The sequence below is a fragment of the Canis lupus genome, chromosome 4 (assembly GCF_011100685.1).
Source record: "Canis lupus familiaris isolate Mischka breed German Shepherd chromosome 4, alternate assembly UU_Cfam_GSD_1.0, whole genome shotgun sequence".
Lineage (NCBI taxonomy): Eukaryota > Metazoa > Chordata > Mammalia > Carnivora > Canidae > Canis > Canis lupus.
The window spans coordinates 67,547,389-67,572,780 of NC_049225.1; the positions used below are offsets into that span (position 1 = coordinate 67,547,389).

The window sequence follows — 25,392 nt, forward strand, 5'->3', positions numbered from 1 at the left end:
AATACCTTTCATGTATCCTCCCATAGTAGTAGCCCTTTCAGGGGTAAAATGGGAAAGAGGAGGGGCAAAAGGTAAAAACCCTAGAGAGGAGTTGTATTGGAAACAATACTGGATTGTTAGGGTAAGAATGCTTTATCAGTAGTTTGGTGTTTGTTTGTTTTTAATCAGTAGGGTTTTCAATCAAGTTCCCCCTAATAACACTCTGGGGAGGAAGTGAGGGATGGTTCTGGAGAGAGGAGACTATCTCCCTGGGCACCACAAACGTACCTTGAAGTGTAACAATAGAGGTGAACTAGTCTCATCGTGCTGTCAGGTAGGGACAGGTCCTGAGTTGTACGGAAGAATTACAGAAGCTACTTATTTCATGCAGAGGACAGATGAGAGCTGAAACTGATTGGCCGTGTTGAGGGGATTTTCTGCAAAGGAGGCTAAGGGAGCCTAGAGCTGACATCTGCTATAGGACTGCCGAGGGTGGACAGGTAGGGCATCCAGTGAAAGCTGTGATGAGCCTCAGGGTTCCGCAGTGCCAGAGCCAATGTGGGTCCTGGTCAGCAAAGGGAGAGTAAAGAACCCACAATCAGTGCTGAGTCTCCTCCTCTGATGTAAACAACAACCCAGGAAACTCCTGCAGATGCCATCTTGCCCAGTAGAGGGGCTTGTAGAGAGACAGCCCTGATAGGGAATTAAATTCAGAATCTATGGAATAGTTAGGCAAAATAAAGCTTGTCAATCTGAAGAGATGGAGAGACCTGTAATTGGGAAATTTGAAAATTCCTCCTACTCCACCCTCTCCTACTCTTTACCTAGTGAGATAAAGACTGGAAACCCAGCCTTTTGCTATATTTACTTTTCTCTTCCCCATTCTTTAGACTACGAACTCTTTGAGGAAAGAGTCTTTAATTGTGTTTTCTCACTATCTAGTGCAAATGGGAGCCATATAAACCATACAATCCAAATATTATCATTATAAGATATATCAATACAAAAAGAATTAAGATGATATTTCCTGGTTTTGTACTAAGTCTTGAAAATGTGATGTGGGGACACCTGCATGGCTCAGTAGGATAAACGTCTGCCTTCTGTTCAGGTCATGATCCCAGGGTCCTGGGATAGAGCCCTGAATTAGGCTCCCTGCTCAGTGGGGACCCTGCTTCTCCCTCTCCCTCTGCTCCTCCCTGCCCTGCTCATGCTCTCTCTCTCTCTCTCAAATATCTTTTAAAACATAATAAAATGTAGTGTGTATTTTACACTTATATTTCATCTCACTTTGCTAGCCAACTTTCAAGTATTCAAGAGCCACATGCAGCTAATGCTTGTCTTACTGGACAGCATAGGTCTAGCATAATCCCTGCCACAGAACAAGTAAAACGTAAATGTTTGTTCAATGGATGAATTTATTATTATAAATTAAATGTTATTAAATGTTATCATTACATCTTCCTGCCTCTTAATAAACTTTTGCTTCTTTCAAAGTAGGACAGAACAATAAACTGTATTTTGCCTTTGATGTATAGCATCTATAATGTATGACCAACATGAGTTAGCATTAAATTTAGAAACTATAATAAAACATAGATCTTAAGATGCACATTCTAGTATGACATCGACTTCACTGTGCTTGTGTAAAATTGTAGCTCAAAAAACTTACAGCCCCTTTGAAAATAAGTATATGTGTATTTTGTCCTCAATTGCATGGGCCATAGCTAATATTTCTGTAGGCTGGCATTATCTGCTATTATATTTCACAGACTCTCAGAGGCTTGTTCTTAAAAACTTGATTGAGATGCTCCATATCTAATTATTAACCCACTTCATCGTTCATTAGCCTCCCAGTACCATGCTCACTTTGCTTAACTGAAGATTAATTTGATCAAAAAGACAAGCTGTGCCTTGTGGGACTTTCTTGTTGTGCAAGGTGGTCATCCTCATAGCTCTCTGGCTAATCATTTCCTATGAACTCCTGGAGTTGGAACTATTTGCTCTCCCTAAGGACAAATTGTATCTTCTTTTTTTTTTTTTTAAGATTTTATTTATTTATTCATGAGACACACACACACACAGAGAGAGAGAGAGAGAGAGAGAGAGAGAGAGAGAGAGAGAGAGAGAGGCAGAGACATACGCAGAGAGAAGCAGGCTCCATGCAGGGAGCCTGATGTGAGAATCGATCCCAGGACTCCAGGATCACACACTGAGCTGAAGGCAGATGCTTAACCGTTGAGCCACCCAGGCATCCCTGTATCTTCTTTCTGTGTACTGCCTTTCAGTACATTCTAATATGCCAAGAATGTTGAATTTCCCCCTTCAAAATTGCTGTTGATCATAACCAGGCAATTTTTCTCTCTCTTTATCACCTAGTTGCTTTACAAGAGTATGAAATGGGCATTACTATGGAGTGCTAATTATTGAGTGGTCCATTCCCACAAGTAACTTATGCCACCACCTCTCAGTGGTTCCATTGCCAATATATTTGGCCACTTTGCTGCTGAGAATATCTCTTACTAAGTTATTACCTATAGTGGATAATAAATTTCCTGTAACAGTAGTTGTGTGATGCACAGAATCATCAATGGCCTCTTATCAACAGCATTCCTGGGTCTCAATGAAACAGGAGAGAGAAAGACATCTCTCAGGGTCCCCATCAAAGCTAATTTTTAGGGTTTCTCAATCTGAGGAGGAGATGAGGTAGAGTCTAATTTAAAGCCCTAAATGTCTTCCTTTGGGTTCTCACAAACAATGTTTCAGTGATTTCCTCCAGCTTGTTCCTCTCTATTTTCTGGGGGAGCTAGGCAGCTTATATCCTATGGATTTGCCATATCGACAATTACTGGGCCCCTTCCTTCTTTCAACAATCTTTAGGTTGTCACCTATCACATATCAAGCTCAGAAGATACAATGGGGCCAGATGGAGCCCCTTCCTTCGGAGTGTATGAGCTAGCAAAACTCCTAGAATCAGAATCCACTTCCTTGCTCAGGCAAGGCCCCTTACTGTCTACTTACTGGTGTGTCTAACCCCAACTTGCTTCCAGTTTACTTAGGAAGAATTGTCCCAATAGCAGTCTCTTAAAAAAAAAAAATTAAAAAAAAAGTCAAGGTAATTGTTTTTTTTAAAATAATAAATTTTTTATTGGTGTTCAATTTACCAACATACAGAATAACACCCAGTGCTCATCCCGTCAAGTGCCCCCCCCCAGTGCCCGTCACCCATTCACCCCCACCCCCCGCCCTCCTCCCCTTCCATCACCCCTAGTTCGTTTCCCAGAGTTAGGAGTCTTTATTTATGACAGAAGTCTCCCTTTCTGTCAAGGTAGCTTTGAACAGAGGGATTAGATATTCACAAACCGAGCGTTCACAACATGGACACATTTACAAATTCGGGGTGACATCCTGCTCCAACATGTAATGCAGGCGCCTTTGGCCGCTCTGGAAATTAGAGAGCGTTAAAATTGAATTCAAATAAAGTATTGCAGAAATCGTACAGGTGAAGCCCAGCTCTGTTGCTAGGCAACCTGACAGCCTCTCGAGTGGGGACCAACTTGCCTCCCACACTTGACCATCTCTCCCCAGTGGTGGGACGCGGAGGCCTCATTGGCTCCCGTCTCCTCGCACTGAACCCCAATTGGTCGGAGGGGCTCTCACTCCGCTCCCGTTGGCTCTCGCCGGCTCTCGCCGCTCTGTGATTGGCAGGCCGGCTCTCGGGCCACCGCACGTCACTCTCTCACCCCACTTCCTCGGGCCTCCAGCTTTGTCCCCGCCCCTTCCCCCGCCCTTCCAGCCACGAGGGAAAGCCCTAGCCGGGGCCCGCCTCCACGTCTCTCCGGATTGGCGGAAGCCGGCCGGGGGGGCGGGCTCTGCCGGGCCGCTCTGCGGGCCGCGATTGGCTGCCGGAAGCGCGGTCCAGCCTCCCCCCGACTCCCGGCGGTGCGGGAGTCGGGTGGGTCGGCGGCTATAAAGCTGGTGGCGGAGGGGAGGCGCCGCGTACTGCCCTTGCGTGGCTCGCTCCCTTCCCGGCAGCCGCCCGGTCACGTCTGGGTGAGTGCCCCGCGACGGGGGGAGCCGGGCTGCCGCGGCGCCGGGCGGGATGAAGGCCGGGCGGGCGGTGTCCTTGACTAGGCCCGAAGGAGCTCCAGCTCCGTCCCGGCGGGGGGGCGGGGGGCGGGGGCGGAGGCGTGGACCTGGCCCTGGATGGGGGCGCGGGCGCCGCGGGGTGCGGGGTGCGGGGCCGCCCCGCCAGCCGCCCGGGCCCGCAGGCGGGGGCTTTGACGGGGGGCTGGGGAGTCGCGGAGGGAGAAGGCGAAAGGGCGTTGAGGGCGAGGGTTCTAGTGACCTAGTCAGCCGGGGGCCGGGGAGCCGGGGGGCCGGGGCGCGGCCGTGATCGCCTTGAGGGGCGGGGGGCGGGGGGCGCCCCCGGAGCTGGGCTGCCCGGGCGTTCCCCGAGCTTTGGGGTGAGGGTGGACGCCGAGGGATGGAGAAGACCACGCCTGGTTAGATGGAGCCTCGTAGGTTGGCAGGGGGTGTGTCCTCTTGCAGCCACATAGAGTTGCTGGGAAAGGGAAGCGGGCGAGCATGACTTTCTTCCCTAGCTCAGGTGCAGAGAAGCATCAAAACCGGGATTTATTTTTTTTTAATATTTATATGTTTATTTATTTTTATTGGAGTTCAATTTGCCAACATATAGCATAACACCCAGTGCTCATCCCATCAAGTGCCCCCCTAAAACCGTGATTTAACGAGTACTTGGGCTGCTGACTGCTTCCGTCGGCTTGCTTCGGGTATCACAGGTTCCTGCCTCCCACCTACCTTCCCGCCTCCGAATTTTCTATGCCCCTGTTAAAGGGAAAAAAAAAAAAAAAAAAAGGTTTCCTGGGTGTTCTGAAATCCTGTGCCTCCCTCTTGCTAATAGTTTTAGAGCCGGTCTGACCTGCTGTGATGTAGTGGGCAGGTACCCGCAGGGCCTTCACACACGGAGGATTGGGGATTAAGCTAAGTGTATGGTGTCTTCGAAAAAACGTGTCCTTGTGTGACGGATGGTAGAGAAAAGGATTACTCTGAGCTTCCCTGGAGGAGGAATGTGGACAACAGGTAATGAAGGAGGTTATCTCTGCTTGTCATGTTTGCCCTGTGGCCTTGGCCTTAGGCCATCAAAGGCTTCTTTTCACCGCTCACCTCTGCTGCAGCGCTTCCCACAGCTGCTGATGCTCCCGTCAACCTGCCGCAGTTGGATGATGTGTTCTGGCTGTGGCTGAGTGATGTTTGCTCTATCACACTGCTGAATTCTGAAAAACAATGGCAAGATAAATGACAAAATCACGACAAATGAAGACGCTCATGTAGTTAACAGGTTTTTCCTTCTGAGTTGGAGTTTGGACTTTAGTTGTACAGATTCTGTTAGAAGGGAGATTGAAAGCCCTTAACATGGATCTGTCCAAATGGTTCTTTGCATCTTGAGACCTCTAAGCAGTTTGTGTTCTTTCTTTGATCAAAACTTTATATTTTTAAAATTTCAGTTATTTTTGTAGGGGTAAGGAGGGCAGGGATAGTATATTTTACGGGGAAGGAGAAAGACGCACTTTTCTCGGTGTTTAACCTTTGTAGGTCTCTCCTAAATTTGTAGATTTGCCCTTTTTATCCAATTCTAGTTTAATAGGTAACACCAATTCTTAGGAAGGCGCTGCCAATGGGGAGAAATTACAGGATGTTTTATGTACCATAAAAGGCCACGTCATCTGCTGGCTATTTCAGGGCCTTGCTTTTGATTTTGTTTTCTTAGGTATTCCTCCAGAGTGCTTTTACATCTTGTTTCTCTTAACTGTGGGATGGACTTTAAGACTTTTTGATTGAGATTTTAGATAGCTTTCATGGAAGGAAGTGCAAAACCCTGATAATTGATGTAATGTGTATTTACTCAGTGCTCTAGAATAATTTAAAACCATAAAACAGCTGGGATCCCTGGGTGGCTCAGCGGTTTAGCACCTGCCTTCGGCCCAGGGCGTGATCCTGGAGTCCCAGGATCGAGTCCCACGTCGGGCTCCTTGCATGGAGCCTGCTTCTGCCTCTCTCTCTCTGCCCCTCTATCTCTCTCTGTCTCTCTGTGTGTGTGTGTGTGTCTCATGAATAAATAAGTAAAATCTTTTAAAAAAAAAAAAAGGCAATGGAACTGAATGAGAGGAGATACAGTTGAGGTTCTGGTTTGAGGAATTTGATGGACTATATATCAGAATCTATATTTAGTTTCATGTAAAGAACTGAGTCTTATAATTTTATTTTATTTTATTTTAAAAGATTTTATTTATTTGAGAGAGACCGCACGAGCACTCACAAGGTGGGGGGAGGCAGAGGAAGAAGTAGACTCCCCACTGAGCAGGGAGCCCCTTGGACCGCTGGATCCCAGGACCCCAGGATCACATCTGCTGAAGGCAGATGCTTAACTGACTGAGCCACCCAGGCACCCTGTTTGACATTTTTATATTTCTCAAGATGATGGTACAGATTCAGAAGGTTGAAAAATATGTTACTCAATCTAATGGAATGGTAGTAGCCCTCAACTCTTAACAATCTATTCATTCTGAGACTTCTTGGTATATGGTGATGCTCACTTACTGTCTGTCAACTGAGTATAATGAAAGCAGTAGAGAAGCTAATTTTTCAAAGGCTTCATCGTTGCAGGTTTTGTGACTGGGGATATGTGCATATGGGAATGTTGGTAAGAGCAACACATGTTCTCTTATTCCATTGGATCACCTACATTTTTTAGTAGAAAGCCAGTTTTCTTAAACACGTTCCGGGCACTGTTTGGTGCTGCAACTCATTTAAAATGTGATAGCAAAAAGAACTTACTGATGAGAGCTGTACAAGTACTTAAATCTAAAAGATTTGTCCTCTAACTATGATAACTCCAAATTCAGCCCCTCAAAAAATGGCAGTTGAATGCCCTTTTCTCCAAGATCTCAAAGACATTTCTTTTTCTTTCTTTTTTTTTTTTTTTTAAGATTTTATTAATTTATTCATGAGAGACCCACAGAGAGGGACAGAGACATAGGGAGCCCGATGCAGGATTCAATCCCAGGACCCCGGGATCACAACTGAGCCAAAGGCTGATGCTCAACCACTGAGCCACCCAGGAGCCCCTTAGAGAGATTTCAAAAAAGGATCAAAATACAGCCCCCTCTCCCAGGAGACTTCTAGGAATTGAGTATGGATCAAAAGACTGCCCATGACTATTTTTCCAGGGAGTAGAATATGAAGACTTTGTGTGAATGACCTATACCTGCTGTAGAATTGCGGAGCCCTGATGAGAAACTTGAGGAAACCTTCCTGGAAGAGGTAGCTTAGAGTAGGGCCTTGCAATAGAAGTAGAATTTATAAGCAGACCAGGAACTCTGGGGCAGAGGCCGGAATGTCTATTTTTTTAACAGAGAACTAGACCAGAGTGTACAGGCATGGGCAAAGCCTTCACCAGTAGTTTTGCTTGCTTCTTCCCAAGGAGGAAAGGTCTTTCTCATTATAAAGGATGTCCTGTATTTCTCTCCTGTTATAGTGAAAAAGATCAGCAGGTAACCGCTTACTGTTTATCATGTACCTAAATGTGTGCTGGATGAACTTCTTTGACTCTTTGTTTGAATCAAGGCTGAGGAGGGATCCCAAAGAAGGAATTTAGAACTCTGAATAAACCCCAGGAGAAAGAAAGCTTCATTGCATGAACCTAGTTGATGCTAGCAGCCTCCCGCATTCTTCAGTTTTTCTCTTTGCCAAACTAGGTTTGGCAAAAATGCCTATATTGTGGCTCCAGAGGCTCCAAACATGCTGTGTGGTAACCTGCCAGCCGCTTGCCATTCATTAACTGCTTCCTGACCTGTGCTGCCCCCCCCTCCATCATTGCTCTGAAAAGACCTTCTGTTACAAATAGCTGATGACCTGCTGGAGACTTTGGCAGTGCAGTTTCGATCATCTCAGGATCAAGAACCCTCTAGCAGTTGCAGAAGAGAAAGGGAAGCCTAATCCCTTCGTGATGGACTGTTCCTGAAAGTGGCGTTTACAGCCTCCATTTCCTTTCCTCCAGGACTCTCCCGAGAGCTTAGGCATGGCAGTCCTCGTGAATCTTCTTTCTTTTGTTTTTTTCTTTGCTCTAAAGTCCTCCTCTCTTCCCCCTCTTCCCCTCCCCTCCTCCTCTTGTCTCTGCCCCTGCTTGCCCCACCTAAACTCTCCTCAGCTGAAATAATCAAAATTGAAAGAGGGAATATTGGCAGTTCAGGGGAAATTTCCTTGATGGAAATAGCATCAAATGCATATATATAATATGGTTTCAAGAAGAAATATTACTAAGTTACTTAGTCCCAACCTGGAGGGGGAATCATGTTTTCCCCCCACCAGTGAGAACCAGTCCCTGTGGTCTACTTAATTTGCAGGTTACAAAAGCATAGTTGAAGATAATAAAGAACAAAATATAGGTTATTTTCTCAAAGTGTATATATAATTCTTTTTTTTTTTTTTTTAATTTATGATAGTCACAGAGAGAGAGAGAGAGAGAGAGAGAGAGGCAGAGACACAGGCAGAGGGAGAAGCAGGCTCCATGCACCGGGAGCCCGACGTGGGATTCGATCCCAGGTCTCCAGGATCGCGCCCTGGGCCAAAACAAAGGCAGGCGCCAAACCACTGCGCCACCCAGGGATCCCCTGTATATATAATTCTGTAATCAAAGAGGTCTCTTGGAATGTAGAAGTCTTCTCTTTTCCTACAAAGTTCAGGGCTTATTTATTTGCGGGGGGAAGGGTAAACTCAATGTAGTAAAAGGGATGAAATCTAAAGAGCACTCAAATGATCTAATCATGTCAAAGAAATCTTACTAAATTATTTACTAAAAGTAATTCAGACGACTGAATGTAGTCTCTGACTAATCAGGCAAGCACGGATGCTCAATTTGCCAGTAGTTAAATAGCAAAGGTAATTGCGTTTTCATTAAGCACAAGAACTGTTGTTGTCTCAAGTTAACAATCCTTCAGAATAACAACAACAAAAAAACACAAAAAACAATCCTTCAGAACAGATAGACTGAGGTGAGTGCGCTGGTGTCACCTTCCCATTTTATCTCCACATAACTTAAATGATGATAAAGCATAATGCTCTTTTCTTTTGATACCACATGCTTATCTTTTTATTACCAGCACAGTTTGGGAAAAATCACTTTTAAAAGGTTGGGGAGGGTAAGGTGGACATGTTGAAGGTCAGGAGCATAAGATCAAATAAATGTAGGTAATTAGGTCTTACTACTAGAAAGATACATGTTTTGTTTGAGAAATACTAAGAACTAGGATAATGATGTATTGATGCTTTATATTATTACAAAGCGTTATCCACATAGTTTATCTTCTCAACCACCTGAGAGGGCAGGTATTAACTCCATTTTATAGATGAACTCAGAGGTACAAATTGCTAAAGCCACAAACTCCTAAGTGTTCTTTTTTTTTTTTTTAAGATTTTATTTATTTGAGAGAGAGAACACCAGTGGGGGGAAAGCAAAGGGAGACGCAGAGTCCTCACAAAGTAGGAAGCCCGACACAGGGTTTGATCCCAGGATTATGACCTGAGCCACCCAGGGACCCCTAGAGCAAGCTCTTGAATGGGAGAATCTCAAAGGGGGAAAAAGTTTTATGAGCTTTACCATATTTCTAGCAAAGTCAAAATCAGTTCTATGTAGTAATATAATTGGACAAAGAAATGTTTAACTCTGAATTGGATTCATTATTTGAATTTCTGTGGTGATTTATGACTTTAAAAGAAGTTCTTATTTGAAATTCCTAGTGCCTGGAGGAGGAAACAGAGGGACAGACCTGGAGACTGCAGTTCTTTATTCCTCACACAGGTATGGCATCCTAGCATGCTGCTGAAGGAAAGCCTTCCTCTCTAAATGAAAGGGGGAAATTGAATTTTTATCCCAGGGCAAATAACCACTCATGTGACCCACACATTCTTAAAATCCATTATGGAGTTACTTTATCTTTAAATATTAATTAATGGTGTAGTGCTTTGGGAGACTGTCCAACTTTGTGATTATTAGACTACTGTTTTAAATCTAGAAACTAATTTTTTTTACCCTTTCTAAAGAGAAAATTTACATACTTTATTATAAATACAGAATCCCATTATCTGGCTTAGATTTTTTTTTTTTTTTTAATTGTGGATACAATGCTCTGAAAAATGCTTTTTATCAGCAAAAAGTTAAAAATATATGCAGATAATTTCTTAAGCTGTCAGGTTTTTAGACTATATTTTATTTAGAAATGTTTCTGTCTGTGATTATTTAGAATAGTGAATTAACTAGAATACCCTATTGTGTATGGAGTTAACACCATAATGTGAACATCTCAGATCTTTAGTTGGCCTTTTTCTTTTTCTTACTGTATCTGGTCTATTTCAGAGAGCATTTGAGAGGACAGCATAAGAGCATACCTTAATAGGATAGTTAAAAGTAAAGATTACAGATCAGAAACTGTATCAAATTTTTTGTTACTTGAAATGCTATAGAAACAGTTATTTCCCTGTATTAATTTTCCATTCTTTTCCTGCTTAATCTTATGCCTCCTTAATTTCAATCAAAAGCTAAATATTTCAAATGGGACAGCTTTTTATCAGGAGTATAGGGAGAACATATTGGCTATCAAAACCCCTCAGAGAATGAGCAATAAAGACTGAGTCAGATAATGTAGAAATTTCTTCCACACCACGATCAGAGTCAGGATTCACTTTGAACGTGATGTGGGTGGGTTAGTTAAGCTACATTCCCCCGCCCCAAGTGAAACAAGGGACTTATTTTTAACCTCTTGGAGTTTAAGAATAATAGTTACACCTTATTTCTTAAGTGCAATAATACAAGAACTGATCAGAGCTAGTCAGATTATGGTAAATAGAGATTAATTCTGGAATCAAAGCCCTGCATTGTGGCTTTTAATAAACTGGCTTATACTTTCAGAAGATTGTATATACTTGTCCATTTTATTTCTAAAAGCATTGCAAGTTACTGGTCCAAGCAGGGAAAATCACACTATCCTCAGTGTGTTTAGAGCAGTTTGAAGAGTAGAGAGGATCCAGGGTGGTAACCTTGTGGGAAAGGCTGGGAAGGTGGGTAATCCTACTGCCTCTGGTTTGGCAGTTTAGAGGGTAGCATATAGGAGGGGTTCCTCTTAAAAGATACGGACTGGTTCTCTAGTTGTAGAGCTCTTTTCTATTGATTATGCAGAGGACTTAATCGTAGTTTATTCTAAACTTAGAATCTGCCTAGTGATATTTGAGTCCCTTTATGTCTTTATTTCAACTTCAGTGTAGCGCAGTTTAGATGAGCATAAACTGAGAGGTTGTCGTGGAAGAGAGGAAAGAGTAGAGTAAAGAGGCGCTTCTCTGTTCACTTAGCTGATGTGATAGTAAGCATGTGAAGCTGTGAAACAGTTGAGGCTGGAAATCTGGGAGCCATCCTAAACACTTCCTTCTTTTCCTAACTTCTAGCCAATCACAATTTCTGCCACTTGGCTTCCCTATTTTTTGAAGCTGCTCCCTCACCCCTCATGTAGTAATTGCTCTAGTACATAACCTGTCTTAACTGGACTTCCATATCTGCTCCCTAATCCAAATCCATTCTCTGGGTGGCACTAGTGATTATGCCAAAACGGTGACTCGCAAGCTTTTTTGACTATGACCTTCAGTAAGAAATATACTTTATATTGCAACCTAGGATATGTGTGAATGAATGAAACAGAATTTTCGTGGAAAAATTCTTTAATTACTGTGTGCCATGCAATCTGATTATTTTCTGTCCTTTTCTACTACATTTTAAAATACATTGTTTGCCATCCACCAAATTGATTCCAGAGTTGGAGAAACATTGATCTGGACATGAATATGACCAAGTTATTCCTGTCTAAAATGGTTTGATGGCTCCTTATTGTCTTCATTATGAAATTGAAGCTCCCTAACATCAGCATACCGGAACCATTATGTCCTGACCCTGATCCAGTTCTCCTGACGTACTGCTTGCGTGATCTATTCACTGATCCTCACATTTCACTTCAGTAAATTAGCAAAACTTTTTGTAGCTCTTTGTACTGTGCCTTTTTGTGTATTGTCCACCCTGTTGAAAATCTCCTACCACCATTTGCTTCAGCAGAGCTTTACTGATTACTCCTTAATCATTCTGAAGACTCAAGTCAGCACCAGTAACCAAGAAGCCTCCCTTCCTACTCTTTCCCTGGCCTCCAGGCTGAATTAAGTAGTTCTTGGAACATAATGTGATTGTTATTTCACTTGTTTATTATTAGTTGTTTATATCTTATACATAAAAATGGTGACTAGTTGAAAGGGCAAGGATTATCTCTTATGAAACTTATCCCACATGTTTGGCGTGTAACATGTTGTCATTGTTTGAATGAATGAAAAAACATAAATAAAATTTGTATATTTGGAAGGAAGATTCAGTGGTATCCTTTAAGATCTTTAACTTAGATTTTGTGATTATATTTCTAGGTGCTTATTTTTTAGGTTTTAATATACTTGATGACTTATAGGCTAAGGGTGGATTACATGATTTAAGGATAACTTCTCTGCTTTCAATGTTCTTTCAAGGCTTCAGTAATTAACAACTGACCAAGGCAATAGTCTCTAATTTCATACCGATACTATACTAGAGTTTTCAGAGTGGCAGAGGACAAATGACATAAATATGGGATTTTACTTCATTTTTAGGAGTCGAAGTAGTAGTGAGTTGGTGAAAGGGTAGGACTCAGGTAGCTCTCATAAGCTAAGACGTTTAGGTCAATGAAGACCTGAAATCCTGTCACTTAAGTAGCACCTTCCAATTATGTGATGCCTAAAAAGGAAATTAAGTTGTAGAAGTTTAAAAGGGAGGAAAATTCTGTCTCTAAAACTAATAGGCTATGCCATTCTTCAAAGCCTGATAACTGTATTTTCTGACTCCTATGCCAACTGGGTTCTGGATGGACTGCCCATCTCACTAAAGTGAGATTAGAAGTTAGGAAGAAGAGACCTGCTTGTTTTTGTCAGCAGGAAGGAGCGGGGAGGCGGGAGGTGGGGGGGAAGATGTGTAGACCCTAGTTCTGCAGCAGAAGTGCTCCAGCAGCTTTAGTTAGGAGTATGAGCTTTTGGGATCTGAATAGCCACCTTCTCCCTTTGCTCCTCTAGCTCTGCCAACAAGTTTGTAACCATTTCCCTGTATTAAATTCTCCCCTATTTGAAATACCTAGAATAACTTTTCCTGATTAATACAGTCTCTAAACAAATTGAGGAGGTTCTGATAAGTTATGTGACTTGCTCATACACACATATCAATGGTCTTAAGTGGCTAGCACATTTAACTTACTGTTGGTAAATCTAGATACTACTGAAAGTATTTACAGTGTGGCAACAGTCTTTGTAGTGCCCTTTTTAAGATAGAAGAGTTGGTTTTAAGAGGTGTTCTCTAGCTGCCACACAAATAATATGTGGATTACCAGTTTTCAAATTTGAGTCAGTTTGGGTTTATCTCCTGATTTAGAAGCTAAGTGATTTTTTGTTATTCTGTGGTCATTTATTGCCCGTATTTTAGCTGTAGAAAGCATGGGATATTGGCATATGACCCTCTTATGGGTCCTGGAACTTATTTTTGCGTAAAATTTTAATCATTGGGTTCTGGGCAGAGGAGAGGGGCTCTTTACAGTATCAGGGGCCTGGTGTAGATGGACTTTGTAGACTTCCATAGTGTGCCTTTTCTACTTGCTGAGATTGTTTAGATCAATGAAGAATATATCCATGATGAATGACTGGCTGACTTATTTAAACTTTCTTGGGTGGCCGGGAATAGATCAGGTACTTGAATTCTGATTGGTGGACCATATTACTAAATGGTCATTGTATTCTTATATCTTATAGCTCTTTATAGTAGAAGACTCTTATATTTACCTTTAAGTATCATGTCTTAATCTAAAGAGGTCTAGGTGGCTTTGTTTGTTTGTTTTAAAGATTTTATTTTTAAGTTATCTCCACCCAACCTGGGGCTTGAACTCACAACCCTGAGATCAAGGGTCACATGCTCCACCGACTGATACAGCCAGGTGCCCCTGAAGAGGTCTGGTTTTAAATAAAGTGCAAATCTTTCTAAGACAATAATTATAAATAATAGTGTTCCATTCATACTATAATTGCTACCTCCACATATTAAAATTGCCCCAATATAATTAATGGTATTGTAATGGCATTATATGGTGACAGACGCTGGCTACGCTTATGGCGAGCATAGCATAATGCATGGAGTTGTCAAATAACTCTGTTGTATATCTGAAACAAATGTAACATTGTGTGTCAACGATACTTCAGTTAAAAAAATAATAATAATAAAATTGCCCTGGATGAAGTATACTAAACTTAGAAACTAACATTTCAGGTGATAGTTGAACTCCTAATGTTGATTTCTTAAGTTTGAACTTGACAGTCTGGAATTTATAACCTAGAATGATGTTTTCTTCTGTTTTTCTTTCTAAAGCTCTTTCACCATGCCTGGGTCACTTCCTTTGAATGCAGAAGCCTGCTGGCCAAAAGATGTGGGAATTGTTGCCCTTGAGATCTATTTTCCTTCTCAATATGTTGATCAAGCAGAGTTGGAAAAATATGATGGTGTAGATGCTGGAAAGTATACTATTGGCTTGGGCCAGGCCAAGATGGGCTTCTGCACGGATAGAGAAGATATCAACTCTCTTTGCCTGACTGTGGTTCAGAACCTTATGGAGAGACATAGCCTTTCGTATGATTGCATTGGGCGTTTAGAAGTTGGAACAGAGACAATCATTGACAAATCAAAATCCGTGAAGACTAATTTGATGCAGCTCTTTGAGGAGTCTGGGAACACAGATATAGAAGGAATAGATACAACTAATGCATGCTATGGAGGCACAGCCGCTGTCTTCAATGCTGTTAATTGGATTGAGTCCAGCTCCTGGGATGGTATGTTACGTTATTCCAAAGAAACTCTCCTTGAGGATGCGCAGGCCCACATGACCTTTTAATTAATGCCATATGTGAATTTACCAGTTATGCTTGTTTGAATATGGTCAGAAATGTACCTCTTTCAACTTACCTGAATTATAAACTGGTTCTCTTTAACATGTAGGACAGAATTATAAAGATTTACATTTTTTTTTCTCCTTTGCCAAAGATGGGAAAGCATATTTTAGAAAAACAGAAGACTTCAGTGTATATGTATGATACTTTTAGTGGTGATCACCTTCTTGCATATTAACAAAAATCTTTTTCAGGACGGTATGCCCTGGTAGTTGCGGGAGATATTGCTGTATATGCCACAGGAAATGCTAGACCTACAGGTGGAGTGGGAGCTGTTGCTCTGCTAATTGGGCCAAATGCGCCTTTAATTTTTGACCGAGGTGAGTGTTTGGGGGAGCGGATTTCTTTTTTTTATTAAAACAAAGTATGCCAAGAAAGTTGAAAGTACAAATAGAAACTAGTACTGAGTATTCATTAAATGCAGTTACTACCTGCTAAATATGCATGTTAGCATATTTAGTCTTTATAACAACTTTATGAGGTAAGTAATGTCATTCTCATTTTACAGAGAAAATGGGTATAAGTAAGAACAGAGGAGTAACTTGCCCACTGTCACTCATTAGTGACAAGTTTCATTTGTTTTCAGTTCAGTAGAGCAATTGTGATCTTCCAGTTAGAGGTAGGAAACTTGTATAAAATGTTGTGTATCAAAGGAGTCTGAGGCCTGTCCATGGATACTGTAATGTTTCTTTTCAGTTATGTGTTGGTTCCACCTTGTGATTTCCATACTGCAAGTGGCAAGAGTTGATTAGATGCTTTAGGAACAAGGCAATCTGCTGACTAACATACAAACATCAGGTTGCAGATATACATGTCCTCTTCCTTTCTTGTTCTCATAGGACTTCGTGGGACACATATGCAGCATGCCTATGACTTTTACAAGCCTGACATGCTTTCGGAATATCCTATAGTAGATGGCAAACTCTCCATACAGTGCTACCTCAGTGCACTAGACCGCTGCTACTCTGTCTACCGCAAAAAGATCCGAGCCCAGTGGCAGAAAGGTGCGTTTCATCCATTTCCCTTGGTTTTGACGTCCGTTGAGGGCAGTGTAATGTGCTGAGTGTCTTCAGTGAGACACTGCCTTGTGGGCATCCTTCATTAGTGTCCTTGAACCATTCCTTCCACCAGATAGCATTTCCCCACAGATTCTGGGAATGTGTAATTTAGGGAAACAGGGAAGCTTTGAAAATGAGGTGTATCTGTGCAGAAATGCTTAGGCTTACCCCCAGTAAAAAAAATCAACACTGAGGCAAAGAAAGTAACCTGAATTTTGTTCATCTTTTGGGAGAGGTGTTTTTACAAGGCTTTAGTTTGCAACTGTGATCCAGAGCAAACTCTAATGAAAATAAATTACCGATGTTGACCCCCATCCCCCTACAGCCTGTTTGCATTTGACCTATGAATTCATCCTTGCTTTTGCAGTATCCTCATTAATCTCTGTCTTTAACCCTGAAAATGTTCTTGAGATACTCAAAAAGACAATGTTTGAATTAATGCCATTAAAACACACAGTATCATATAAATTAGGCTTTTTCATAGATCTGCATTCTATAGGCTGTAAGAGAGGTTTAAAAAAAAAAGTATTGAATGACACAGTAGGATTGAGTAGTCCTAGAGAAGAAGCATTCTTGCAGTGTGTAAAATGTCATACTTTTGATGGTATTTAACAGGACAGTGATTTTCTAACTTTCTGGGACCCACAGTGAGTAGTACACTCTACACTCTCTGTATGTGCTAAACTCACACAAAAATATCATGAAATTACTTACCATGCCACAGGTTACACAGCTATTTTCTACTCTATTCTATTTCATTAAAAAATACCGTAAGGTTAAAAAAAAAAAAAACAAAAAACAGGCCCAACCCACTAAATTAATTACAGACTCTTAAGCTCTGAGGTTTGAAAACAGTGATGTAGTGATGGGTAGTGTTCTGTCTCTGGGTGTCTTTTTGATATGCATTTTAAGCCATAGAGATAATTTCATTATACAGTTTATTTTTGGTTGCTGTTTAAAGATAGAAGAACATCTTAGCCTTGTTCTAAAATCATACTTCAAAAGTTAGTGTTTTAAAGTGAATTTCATAATTTCTTTGGATTTCTCTTGCAGAGGGAAATGATAAAGATTTTACCTTGAATGATTTTGGTTTCATGATCTTCCACTCGCCCTACTGTAAGCTGGTTCAGAAGTCTCTAGCTCGGATGTTGCTGAATGACTTCCTTAATGACCAGAACAGAGATAAAAATAGTATATATAGTGGCCTGGAAGCCTTTGGGTAAGAGAAGTTTGTTAGGGTTTTTTTTCTTCTTTGTGTATTTTTTTTTTTTAATTTTTATTTATTTATGATAGTCACAGAGAGAGAGAGAGAGAGAGAGGCAGAGACACAGGCAGAGGGAGAAGCAGGCTCCATGCACCGGGAGCCCGATGTGGGATTCGATCGCGGGTCTCCAGGATCGCACCCTGGGCCAAAGGCAGGCGCTAAACCGCTGCGCCACCCAGGGATCCCTATAGACATGAACATTTTAAAGTTAATTGGATCTTAAAAGTCATCTAGTCTAAAGTAGAAGAAACTGAGTCCCAGAGAACTGGTAGTTTATCTACATGAATTCTTTAGTCATTTCTACTCCTATTTTCTGATTTCCTCCTTTTAGTTCTGTTCCCTCTGTCACCATGATAATAGAGCCCCATGGGGCCTATATTTACTACTCCAGCCTCTGAAATCTCCTCTCCAGCGCCTGTGTCCCATCCCATGCCATGCGCCGCCACTACTGAAGTCTGCTTTCATGCTCCTTCCACATTTCCCCACTTAAAGTTCCCTGCCGTGCCTGTTAAAGTCACCCTGTCCCTTCTACATCTAATAAATTCTACTCAACTTTTAAGACTCAGCTTCTGCAATATCCTGACTTTGCTAACTAAATAGGCATTATGATGGACTTGAAATAGTATAGTGTATTCTGTTTGGTGACAATAGAGTTTTAGGGAATTTATTAACCCATTAGAATTAAGTTGTCTTAACTTGGTTATACAAAGATTTGACAAAAAGGACCTAATGTGTACAACTGTTACATCTTCCACGGCAATTAACCTGTTACTACTTGGCTTTTAATAAATAGGGAAAGCAAATCATACAGGCAGATTAGAATATTAGTTACATTGGCTACTATAATAAAAATGTAGTCTTTGAACATTGTAAGATGGCCTTTTTTCTAAATGTTTCAGGGATGTTAAATTAGAAGATACCTACTTTGATAGAGATGTGGAAAAGGCATTTATGAAGGCTAGTGCTGAACTCTTTAATCAGAAAACAAAGGCATCTTTGCTTGTGTCAAATCAAAATGGAAATATGTACACATCGTCTGTTTATGGCTCCCTCGCTTCTGTTCTAGCACAGTAAGTACATATTTCAGCTGCCTATCTCCTCTTATTTGGGGATGTTAGATTTTGAAGACCAACGTTGGGGTCAGGCATGTTGGTGGCAGATCACAGGATGACATCCAGATTCTTGAGGCTACTGTCCATTGATTTAAGGATAAATGGGATGAAGCTACTCCTGAGTACTTCATTTCATGCTGGCTTCCCTGGCTGCTGTTCTCATGATCTTATTCTTGACCTACAGTTGAACCATAAACCCCTAGTTGACAAAGTAACTTATTTTATGGCATAATGACTTTCGTAAGCCCCATCATTACCAAAAAGATAAAGACTCTTGGTTTTGGTCTGTTGTAGAGCTTTAGGTCCACTTCCTAAGGCCACCGGATGAATTTTTGCTCTTAACTTCTGTCTTCCCACACATTGTAGTTTTGGATCAGTGAGACTTTTAATTTTTATTTATTTACTTATAAAGGCTTTTTTTTTTTTTTTTTTTTTTTTTTTGAGAGAGAGAGAGAGAGAGAGCACAAGCTGGAGGAGGGGCGGACCCCCCACAGAGCAGGGAGCCCCATGCCACACTTGATCCCAGGACCCCGGGATCATGACCTGAGGCAGATAGATGCCTAACCAGCTGAGCCGCCCAGGCGCCCCTCAGTGAGACTTTTTTTTTTTTTTTTAAGATTTTACTTATTCATTCATAGAGACAGAGAGAGAGAGAAAGGGGCAGAGGCACAGGTAGAGGGAGAAGCAGGCTCCATGCAGGGAGCCCGACATGGGACTCGATCCAGGGTCCCCAGGATCACACCCCAGGGTGCAGGCGGCGCTAAACCGCTGCACCACCGGGGCTCCCGCCCCTTTTTTTTTTTTAAAGATTTTATTTATTCATTCATAGAGACAGAGAGAGAGAGAGAAAGAGAAAGGGCAGAGAGAGAGAGAAAGGATCAGTGAGACTTTTTAATAACTTTTCTTCCCCCTACACAGGTACTCCCCTCAGCAGCTGGCAGGAAAGAGGATTGGTGTGTTCTCTTACGGTTCTGGTTTGGCTGCCACCCTGTACTCCCTTAGAGTTACACAAGATGCCACACCAGGTAAACGCAGCTCTTCTAACAAGAACATGTTGTGACCTACTGTGCTAAGGTTGATTGAGCAGACTCCTCAAGCAAGCACTTGAATCTGCCCCATAGACCATTACATTTGTATCTTCATTTCTTTCAACGTAGCCAGATTTTTACTCTCTAAGAATCCACTTTAACTGGGTAAATGGCAGGATTATCTGCGTTGGGAGAGCTTCCCTTTTTTCCAAGTCAGAAAAAATATATAATGAGCTGAAAAAATCTTTTTATGGCACAATGTCTGATTTTTCTGTCTCCAGCAAGTAACTTTATTTTATTCTCATTTGTAAAGTGTTTATAACCAGGGGAGGTGCAGTCGGGAGGGTAAGGGAAGCAGATCTGTCTAATGCAGGCAGCTGTGGAGCCTGATCATATGAATGAGTAATACCAAGTCTTTTCTTGTGGTTTCGTTTCATACAACATACCTAATTTTTATAGGTTTATGGTCTTGTCTTATATTCTTGAACAGGAAGGAGCAAAAACATGGAGAAAAACTGATGGAAGACTTGACATTAATCTAAAACTGTGTCAGGTTGACTATGGACAATAAGTTATTTGTAGTTTAACATCCCATCTATTTCCTGATTTGTCTCTTGGCTGATACTGAACAAATGTCTAGTCAGAGACCATAGGGAGCTGTGCCAAACAGATACCATTTTCTCTTCCACCTAAGTAGTATCTGGTACTTCAAGAAATGGAAAGCTTTTTTTCTTTTTGGCAGCATTTTCAAGTTTTGGGATGTGCTACTTTTGCCTTTTTTTTTTTTTTTTTCCAATAGAGATTGTGGGGGGCTATGAGGAGTGACAGAGAGAGAGGGAGAGAGAATCCTAAGCAGGATCCACACACAGTGCAGAGCCTGATGTGGAGCTCGAACCCACAACCTTGAGATCATAACCTGAGCATAAGTCAGGAGTCAGACACTTAACTGACTGCGCCACCCAGTCAGTTAAGAGAATATAAAAATATTCTCTTTTGGGACGTCTGGGTGGCTCAGCGGTTGAGACCTGCCTTTGGCCCATGACATGATGGTGGAGTCCCGGGATCACCGGGATCAAGTCCCACGTCGGGCTCCCTACATGCAGCCTGCTTCTCCCTCTGCCTGTGTCTCTGCCCGCCCCGCCCCCCCCCCGCCCCTTGTCTCTCATAAGTAAATAAATCTTTAAAAAAAATTCTCTTTTAATATTGGGATTTACTGTTTTAGGGTCTGCTCTTGATAAAATAACAGCAAGTTTATGTGACCTCAAATCAAGACTTGACTCAAGAACTTGTGTGGCACCAGATGTCTTTGCTGAAAACATGAAGCTCAGAGAGGACACTCATCACTTGGGTAAAAATATTAAGTTGTGTTTAAACATAGAGGTATACACCCAAAGCCTACTGGAGAAGGCTCTAATAACCTGAAACATGTTACATATAAGATAAGGGTGTCTAGGCTTTATTCTGTACTAATGTGTTATCAGTGAAAATTGTGGGGAAATAGGCAACTTTTCTCTAGTTTTATTACCAAGTGACTTATGTATCCTAACTAATGTTTCATGTTCTCTGCTTTTCCTTTAGTCAACTATATTCCTCAGAGTTCAGTAGATTCCCTCTTCGAAGGGACCTGGTACCTCGTCAGAGTGGATGAGAAGCACAGGAGGACCTATGCCCGGCGCCCCTCCCCCAGTGAGGATACTCTGGGTGAAGGAGTAGGACTCGTACATTCAAGTGCAGCCACTGAGGTAGGTGAAGCTCCTCGTGTTTTGCTCGGCCTTGGACAGGCTGAGAAGTCTCCATCCTCAGATCTCAGGGCTTCAGGACCTGAGACTGAGCAGCTTAAAGGAATGTTGATAAAGAATGAGCTTTGCATTTATAATTATTAACATTTTTAAAACACGCAGTAAAGACTAGGTTTTGTTAATAATACCAATATTGAAAGGAAGACTGATGTAGAGAGAAGGCCCATTTGTGGTCATGTCTAGGTGAGAGCGGAGTTTGGAGCCCTTCTCATCTTAGGCCATTGTCAAATCTCTCTGCAGATTATCAAGAAGTAACACTAATAGCAAGGATTTGAATTCCTATTATATGCTAGGGATTTTATTTACATTTTCTAATTTAATCCTTAAAAAATCCATCTTGAGGTAAATGGTATTATTCCCATTTTAGAGACGAAGCTGCGAAAAGTTAAATGACTTGCCAAGGATCATGGCCCCAATTTGAACTGAGAACTTTATATATAACCCTGAAGTTGTTTCTTTTATCTGTTCAGCACCAATGTGAAGGATGCATAGTCTTTCTTCTTGTTATTACACCGATGAAGTAGCTAGTCGGGCCACCTGAGTCAGAGTTGGGAATGCAAGAGTAACAAGTAGAATGCTGTGTGTGGTGGGTCTCTGTGGCCTCCTTCTCTTCCTTGTTCTAGGAATATTTGTCTAATAACTTCACCATAAAGTAAAGAATGGCTGTTTAGTTCCACAAAAAGTTCTATAGAATATATATGTTTAGCATAAACCTCTCCAAAGTTGTCCCTTCTCAGTTTTTTTCTTAGTAGAATTTAACACAATGACTTTTTAAAAAACAAAAAAACTGCTATGAGAGTTGACAAGTTTTTTTTCCTTTGATTTTTAGCATATCCCAAGTCCTGCTAAGAAAGTGCCAAGACTCCCTGCCACAGCAGCAGAAGCCGAAGCAGCTGTCATTAGTAACGGGGAGCATTAAGATACTTCTGTGAGGTGGAAAACTTCTGTGCGGGTTGGGGTGGGGGGTCTGTATAGGAACAGTTCTGGGAATGGGATGTCTGGGGACAGTTTTAAAGGATTACATGTTGTGTAACTTTTTATGTGACTGACATGAAGCCTGGAAAACTATCGTGTTCTTGGGAGAGTTCTTTGCTCAATTTGCTCACACGCTTCCTGTTGTGGTCCAGCCAGTGCTTAATGTACGGGAATGATGTTTAAGGGCTCTGTAAACTTCATACCTCTCTGGCCATTCGTATGCATGAAGCTTAGTTTTTGAATGTGGTATCATGAATTGTGTGCTTCAGGCGAAGAAAGCAGAGGTACTAGTCTCCAATTTTAATTTTTTTAAACATGTAAGACTTTTGTACTTTGAACCAACAAGCTTAGTGAAAGTATCTGGTTTTTGAAAAAAAAAAAAAAAGTTTCTAGTTTATGGAATGTAGTCTTAAAATGTGATATGCACAAACCCTGTTTAAAAATGGCAAGACAAATATACTCTTTTTCTATAATTTATAAATCCTAAAGAGGGAGAAGAGTTGGGATGGTAACACTGGTTCTGGAAACTGGAATGTTGCTTTAAATCCAGGCCAGCAGTGACGAGTTATTGTAATGACCTCTGAACAGAGAGATGCTAGCATTGAGCAGACGTCTGGTATAGACCGCGTGGTACACTGGGAAACTATGGACATAGCTCTGGGTCAGCTTTGGAATCCTTGGTTCAAGGTGGAGATGGTAGTGAAGCGGTGTATGAGGAAGTTGTTGCAATCCTTCTTTGCGCCTTATTTTAAAGAATAAATAAAAATTTTTTCTGGCTGCCTTTTAAAATTTTAAAACAAAATAGAAGGATGGGGCACAGGGCATTGTTAGGTTACCTGTGATGCTTCAGTGTTATAAATTCAACTTACAGACTGACAGCCTAAATTCACGGTATAAGTGTTATTTTCCTTTCTTTTCCCTTTTTCTGGTATCTTTTCAATGAAAATAAATAAAAGGACAACCCAAGTTTTATATAGTATGAACGGCCAAAAAAAGTATTCCATTTCAAGGTCTGGGAGTAGGATTTATAAAGCATTTTTTCAGACTTTCACTTAAAAAAATACTATCACATGAAATGAATAAGAAGACTGGTTAGACAGTTTTGTAGATCTTTTTGGTGCTGAACTATGACATGAGCCTTATAGACTGTAAAATAGAGATAGTTGGAACTAATGTACAGAACTAAATTTTTTAAACTTTATTTGCTGTTAAATTCTGTGAAGTTTCAGTTATCTAAAATAAACTTACACAAACATGAACTGTAATGTTTCAAATTGCAAGGTAATATGTAATGTAGTGTTTGTAAAATACTCTTGTCTAATATTAACTAGTGGTATTTTGATTTGTACAGTCCATTTGTTAAAATGACTTCATTTTAACATCCACTGATGTAGATTAATAATGTAAGTTCACATTTAAAGATTAATGGGAAAATGGTGCATGTAATACTTTCACAAGTATTGGGAGTTTGGTATGTTTTGAAAAGAGTAATTTAACTTTTGGGTGTCAGGAAATGGGTTTTTCTCAAAGTCCATTGCCGGCAATGGGCAAGCCTCGTAATATTGGCACAGAGCATTAACTGTACACCTTATTAACAGTGAGGTGAATAACTTTGAATAAAGTTTTAGAGAAATATTTCAGATATGTGTGTATTCTTTTTCCCTCTTGAACTAACAGTTTAGGCAAAAATCAGCTAATGTGCTATTTCAAAGTATGGGTATTTGTTTCATTTCAGTTCATTCATTCACTAATTTATTTGTTCATCATTCAACAGACATTTGAAAACCTGATATAAGCAAGGCACTCTGAATTAAAGAGTTACCAAGACGGCAGCCCGGGTGGCTCAGCAGTTTAGCGCCGCCTTCAGTCCAGGGTGTGATCCTAGAGACCCAGGATCGAGTCCCACGTCGGGTTCCCTGCATGGAGCCTGCTTCTCCCTCTGCCTACGTCTCTGCCTCTCTCTCTCTGTGTCTCTATGAATAAGTAAATAAAATCTTAATTAAAAAAAAAAAAAAAAAACAAGATATATGGTCTTGCCTTCAAGGAGCTATTTATCTAACATAGAAGAATTTGTACTGATAATACGTTATCCTTAAACTGGAGACAAAGACATTAACTCCCAAGTGGGTAGTAAATATGTATAAACTTTGCCATAAGTATTTATGAAGAAAATTACTATATTTTCCTTAAAATAACCTAAGATTAAGGGTTGCAATTAAAGATTAAAAGCAGAGATGCTTGGATGGCTCAGCAGTTAAGTATCTGCCTTGGGCTCATGGCGTGATCCTGGGGGTCCTAGGATCGAGTTCCGCATCAGGCTTCCTGCATGGAGCCTGCTTCTCCCTCTGCCTATGTCTCTGTCTCTCTCTTTCTCTCATGAATAAATAAAATCTTTAAAAAATAATAAAAATAAAGATTAAAAGCAAATTTTACAGCCCATATAAAATGGCCTACTGTCAGCAAGAGCCACATGTTTTAAGATTTATTTTAGAGAGAAAGCAAGCATGAGTAGGGAAAGGGCAGAAGGAGAGAGACTCTGGCCACTGAGCGTAGAGCCTGACTTGGAGCTCCATCCCATGAACCTGAGATCATGATCTGAGGCAAAATCAAGAGTCAGACATTCAACCGACTGAACCACCTATGCGCCCCTAAGAGCCACATGTTGCTGGTGCTTCTAGGGTTGGTTGTTTTTTTAAAAAAGATTTTATTTATTCATGAGAATCAGAGGCAGAGACACAGGCAGAGGGAGAAGCAGGCTTCAAGCAGGGAGCCTGATGTGGGACCCTGGGATCATGCCCTGAGTCAAAAGCAGAAGCTCAACCGCTGAGCCACCCAGGTGTCCCACTCCTAGGGGTTTTATAGTTTTTGCAGTGGTATTAATACTGAACTAGATCACCTCTAAGAGCCCTATCCACTCTTCGGATTGTAGAAATCAAAAATTAACCCAGATTATTTCTAGCCCTGTTCAGCTCATACGTCATGTGTAGATTCAATACTTAGTGATTTCTTTTATTTTCTGGACCAGTCTATCCCTCTGGATCATTTAGGAAATGGGCTAGTGTT

The 25,392-nt window shown here is 41.2% G+C and overlaps 1 protein-coding gene across 4 annotated transcripts; it reads left to right on the forward strand.

Moving 5' to 3' along the window:
* Nucleotides 1-3,875: 3,875 nt before the first annotated feature.
* On the forward strand, nt 3,876-24,281 carry HMGCS1 (3-hydroxy-3-methylglutaryl-CoA synthase 1). 4 transcript variants are annotated; one of them, XM_038535173.1, is made up of 13 exons: nt 3,911-4,029; nt 4,901-5,079; nt 9,796-9,856; nt 14,519-14,976; nt 15,288-15,413; nt 15,933-16,097; nt 17,205-17,370; nt 18,315-18,485; nt 19,446-19,552; nt 20,778-20,903; nt 21,134-21,297; nt 22,184-22,287; nt 24,104-24,281. In XM_038535173.1, exons 2-12 carry the CDS (start codon nt 5,025-5,027, stop codon nt 22,271-22,273), a joined length of 1,689 nt encoding a protein of 562 aa, XP_038391101.1. In that variant the 5' UTR covers nt 3,911-4,029; nt 4,901-5,024; the 3' UTR covers nt 22,274-22,287; nt 24,104-24,281. The 4 variants fall into 4 exon arrangements, with proteins under 4 accessions (XP_038391102.1, XP_038391103.1, XP_038391101.1 ...); XM_038535172.1 differs by lacking the exon at nt 24,104-24,281 and having other exon boundaries at nt 3,913-4,029; nt 22,184-23,969; XM_038535174.1 differs by lacking the exons at nt 4,901-5,079; nt 24,104-24,281 and having other exon boundaries at nt 3,876-4,029; nt 22,184-23,969.
* Nucleotides 24,282-25,392: the final 1,111 nt, after the last annotated feature.